This window comes from Microtus ochrogaster, chromosome 21 (genome assembly GCF_000317375.1).
Source record: "Microtus ochrogaster isolate Prairie Vole_2 chromosome 21, MicOch1.0, whole genome shotgun sequence".
In the NCBI taxonomy this organism is placed as follows: Eukaryota; Metazoa; Chordata; class Mammalia; order Rodentia; family Cricetidae; genus Microtus; species Microtus ochrogaster.
This window is the reverse complement of record NC_022022.1, coordinates 249,024-252,957: the sequence shown is the minus strand read 5'-3', so window position 1 is coordinate 252,957 and position 3,934 is coordinate 249,024. Positions and strand designations below refer to the sequence as shown.

The 3,934-nt window shown below is 55.1% G+C and overlaps 1 protein-coding gene across 6 annotated transcripts in view; it reads right to left on the bottom strand.

Annotated features, from left to right (window-relative positions):
* Positions 1-322: 322 nt before the first annotated feature.
* Positions 323-3,934, bottom strand: part of Sema4a (semaphorin 4A) — a 25,708-nt gene continuing 22,096 nt past the window's right edge. For all 6 annotated transcript variants that reach the window (XM_026784053.1, XM_026784056.1, XM_005356869.3 and 3 more), the window contains 4 exons: positions 2,685-2,803; positions 2,421-2,578; positions 2,068-2,168; positions 323-1,568 (listed from right to left, as the gene is read on the bottom strand). In XM_026784053.1, coding sequence (XP_026639854.1) covers positions 976-1,568; positions 2,068-2,168; positions 2,421-2,578; positions 2,685-2,803 — 971 coding nt within the window. In that variant the 3' untranslated portion in view covers positions 323-975. The remainder of the gene's footprint in view (positions 1,569-2,067; positions 2,169-2,420; positions 2,579-2,684; positions 2,804-3,934) is intronic.

Genomic DNA, 3,934 nt, shown 5'->3' with positions numbered 1-3,934 from the left:
AGAGTGTGACTTCCTGGCAGAGGGAGGAAAAGGCAGTGTGGAGGTGTGGGTAGAGTGAGCCTTGTCAGCAGTGCAGACTTTGGGCCAGGGTGGGGGTGGGGCAGAGCTGAACCAGAGTCATGATGAGCGTAGGAGTCCCGGGGACGGCAGATGTGGCAGCCAGTGTCTAGCAGGCACAGTGGAGGCTGGTCCACACAGTCCTAGCCCTGCCTGGGGCAGGCTGGGGCTCGCAGGCAGGAGCTGCAGAGCCCACCTGAAAACCTCGACCTCCACACAGGCTACCCTGGTGGGAACTCGGCCACAACAAAGACAGCACATCATCAACCTTGCTTAAAGCTTGTATCTTTTTTAATAAAAAATAAATTGTCTGTGACGAGCAGTTTTCTGAATCCCAAAACAAAGGGACAAGGAAGGAGGAATTCAAGGGGTCAGCCACACTAGACAAGAGAACAAGGCTCAGATTATGCCCGCCATTCCAGTCAGGGCAGAGACAGTAACAACCTGTTTAAACTGAAGCAAGAAGGTGGTCAGACTTCAGAAAAGACTTCCCAAGCAGTAGGGCATGATTGGTACAGGGAAGCACAGGGGGCCAGCTCCCAAAGAATCTTGGTGACCCCAGGAGAAGGGAGGGCTGGTGTTTCAAAGCAGCAGCTGCTTCCAGAGTGGCAGCTTGCAGGAACAACCCCACCTTGCTCAGATGCTCGGGTGTGTCACCATGGAATCCTGGACAGGAACAGCTTCAGGGTCTCCTGAAGCTCTTGGGGTTGGTTGATCAAGACTGAAGACTCCTATCTGGCTCTTCCAGGCGTGGAGGCATGTGCTTACAGAAGAAAGTCCCCTAGGGGAGGCCCTACTGGGTGCTGCAGGTGACACACAATAGCAGGAAAGCCTTCACCCTAGTCGGGGAGGCACTGTGCCAGACTCAGGCACCAGACCAGGGGCTCTCCCTGCTCAGTTCCCATCTGTGCCCTCAGTTTAAGCCACTTCAGTGCCTAGATGGTTGTTGTCAGCATCGACGTCACTGGCAGAGGTCCTATAGTCCTTGGAGGGCTGGAGATGCCGTTCCCTACTCAATGGGGCCTTTTCCCTGGGGGATAGTGTCCCACAGCCCTGAACCTTGCCCCGAGCCCGTAGTGCTCCCAGTGGGGAAGCGAGGAGGAGGGTGAGTACTCCTAAGAGCACTAGGGCCAGGAGGACGGTGACGATGAGAAAGTGAGGCCAGTAGGACCGCTGGGCAGCCATGGACGCTCCACCACCAACCCTGGTCAGTGGGACTTCCACGCGTTCCCGGGGAATGCCTGCTAGTTCAGGATCCAGGGCCAGGGACTGGTCTTGGCTGTCTACCCAGTAGGAGACGACAGGGTATGAGTAGCCGTTCTCAGTGGCCACACACTGGTAGAGGCCCCCAACACCATCCTGAGGCAGCAACAAGAGGGAGCCATTGTAGATGGCAGAAGAGGCTTCTGGGATCGTGGTTCTGCCGTGACTCCAGTAGTAAGATGCCAGGGCTGACAGGTGAGGGCAGGGCAGCTCCAGGATGGAGTTGGGGACTGCCAGGACTTCTTTAACTGGAGGGCAGCAAAGAATGACACATTCAGGAGGAGGGAAGAAGAAGGGAGGGAGAGACAGCCTTACGTGCATCTGGCCCCACGCTGTAGCCAGGCTGGCCTTGAACTCTTGACAATCCTGATGTCTAGGATTACTGGTATGAGGCACCATACCCAGCTGTCTTCTGATTCCATTTCAACTCCCAAACTCAAGGCTCACCCCTTCTTTATCTCCAAGCTAGACTCAAACTAGACCCTCCTTTCCTCCCCCCTCGTCCTTCTCCCAGCTAACATCTAACCAGATCCAACCCTTAGTCTCTGAAATCATCAAGATCTGGTGTGTGCGTGGCCCAGCATGGCGTGGGTGGCTATAGGCAGGCCTCCAGTATTCCTAATTCCAACACAGACACCAAACCCACAACCACCTCAACCTGGATCCTAGTGTGGCTCCAGCTCACAATTCTTCCTATCCACAGTCAAGTTCCAGTCCATCCTTGGACCTCCCCCAGCCCACACTCACTAAGTTGAGGGGGGCTCTGCCGCCTGGGGCTCCTGGGCATGGGGCCTCGAGCACACGCCCACTCCGGGTTGCCTTGTTCCATGTCCTGTCTCCAGGCGCTCCTGAGGAGGAAGCGAGCAAACAGACAGAAGTGGGAGCAGAAGGGGGAGGGAGGGTAAAGGGAAGAAGGGCTGGGAAACAGGGGCACCTTCACAACCGCCCTGCAAAAGGCCACCTTCTAGAACCGGATGCAGCGGCGTGGAACCTGGGAGTGAATGTGTTGGCGCCCCTCGAGGGGAAGGAATAGTGGCAGAGACTGTGTAAGGAAAGCCATGGCGGATTGTCGCCAGCCCCCATCCAGGACCAACACTCACGGGGTAGAGCCAGACAGAAGGCTGCAGATGCCTGACTCAGGGTCCCAGGCGCAGTGAGGGTCCCTGGCAAGGACACAGTCCACACAGCTCTCATAGACTCTGCAATTGGCCCGAGGAACTTTCCAGACGCCTCCTGAGAAGCCTGAGAACACAGCACCCTGGAAGAGAATGGAGGGGGGGGGGGGTCAGGAGCCCCAGGGCCTGGCCCAGGCTCCCCAGCTCATCCCCACAGAAAGACCATATTCTGTTCAGGTCTCTTCTCACTTGGGTGGGGGCCAACTGCAGGTTTCGAACAGGCTCTGGCTCAGGGCTCAGCTGGATCTCCTCCACAAGATAAGCGCTGCTGTTCTCAGGTACCACAGCCTTATGCAGGGATCCTGTGGCTGGGGGGGACAAAGAGAACGTGGAGCTTCCCTCAGGGCCTCACACACTTGCCCAGCAGGCCAGGCACTCAAGACCCTCTGTGGTCCAGGGACCGAGGGGTGTGTGTGTGTGTGTGTGTGTGTGTGTGTGTGTGTGTGTGTGATGTATGTACCTGCCAGGTGTGCTTGCACACCTGCACATGGAGGACAGAAGTCAAAGTTAGCTATCTGACTCACTTTACTGGATTTGCTGAGACAGGGGCTCTCAGTGAACTTGGAACCAGTCTGGACTGGCTGCCTAGTAAACGGGCACCAGGAATCCATCCATCTGCCCACCCTCTGCCCCTAGTGCTGGATTTATAGGTACTCAGGGCAGTGCTGAGCCTCTGAGTTCCGGTCCTCACAACTGAACCTCTTTCTTTTTTTTTTCTAGTATTGGGGTAAGCGAAGGCTTAAGTTCAGGGTCTCTCACATGGTGCCAAGTGTTCTCCCCTTGAGCTGCCTTCCCAGCCCTCTTTTTACTTTTTGAGACAGGGTCTTACTCTGAAGCCCAGAGTAATCCTCCTGCCTCAGCCTCTTAAGTAACTATGATAACAGGCTCACAACACCAAGTCCTGCTTCTGACCACACTTTTAATGGTTGCAGCTTCCCAGCACCCGGAAACCCGAGGCAGAAGAATTATGAGTTCCAGGCCAAATTGGACTACAGAATGAGACCCTGCCTCAAACACAAACAAAAACAACAAAACACACATAACAATATCAAAAAGGACCAGGCATGGTGGTCCATGCTTTTAATCCCAGCCCTTGGGAGGCAGAGGCAGAAAGATCTTTATAAAGTTCTGGGCCAGCGTGGTGAGTGTCAGGCCAGTCAAGGGTTAGATGGTGAGACCCTGTCTCAAAAATGAAATAAAACATCAAGTGGTGGTGCACGCCTTTAGTCAGGAGACAGAGGCAGGCGGATCTCTGTGAGTTCGAGACCAGTCTGGTCTACAGAGCAAGTTCCAGGACAACAAGAACTGTTATACAGAGAAATCCTGTTTCAAAAAACTGAAAGAGAAGCCGGGCGGTGGTGGCGCACACCTTTAATCCCAGCACTCGGGAGGCAGAGGCAGGCGGATCTCTGTGAGTTCGAGACCAGCCTGGTCTACAA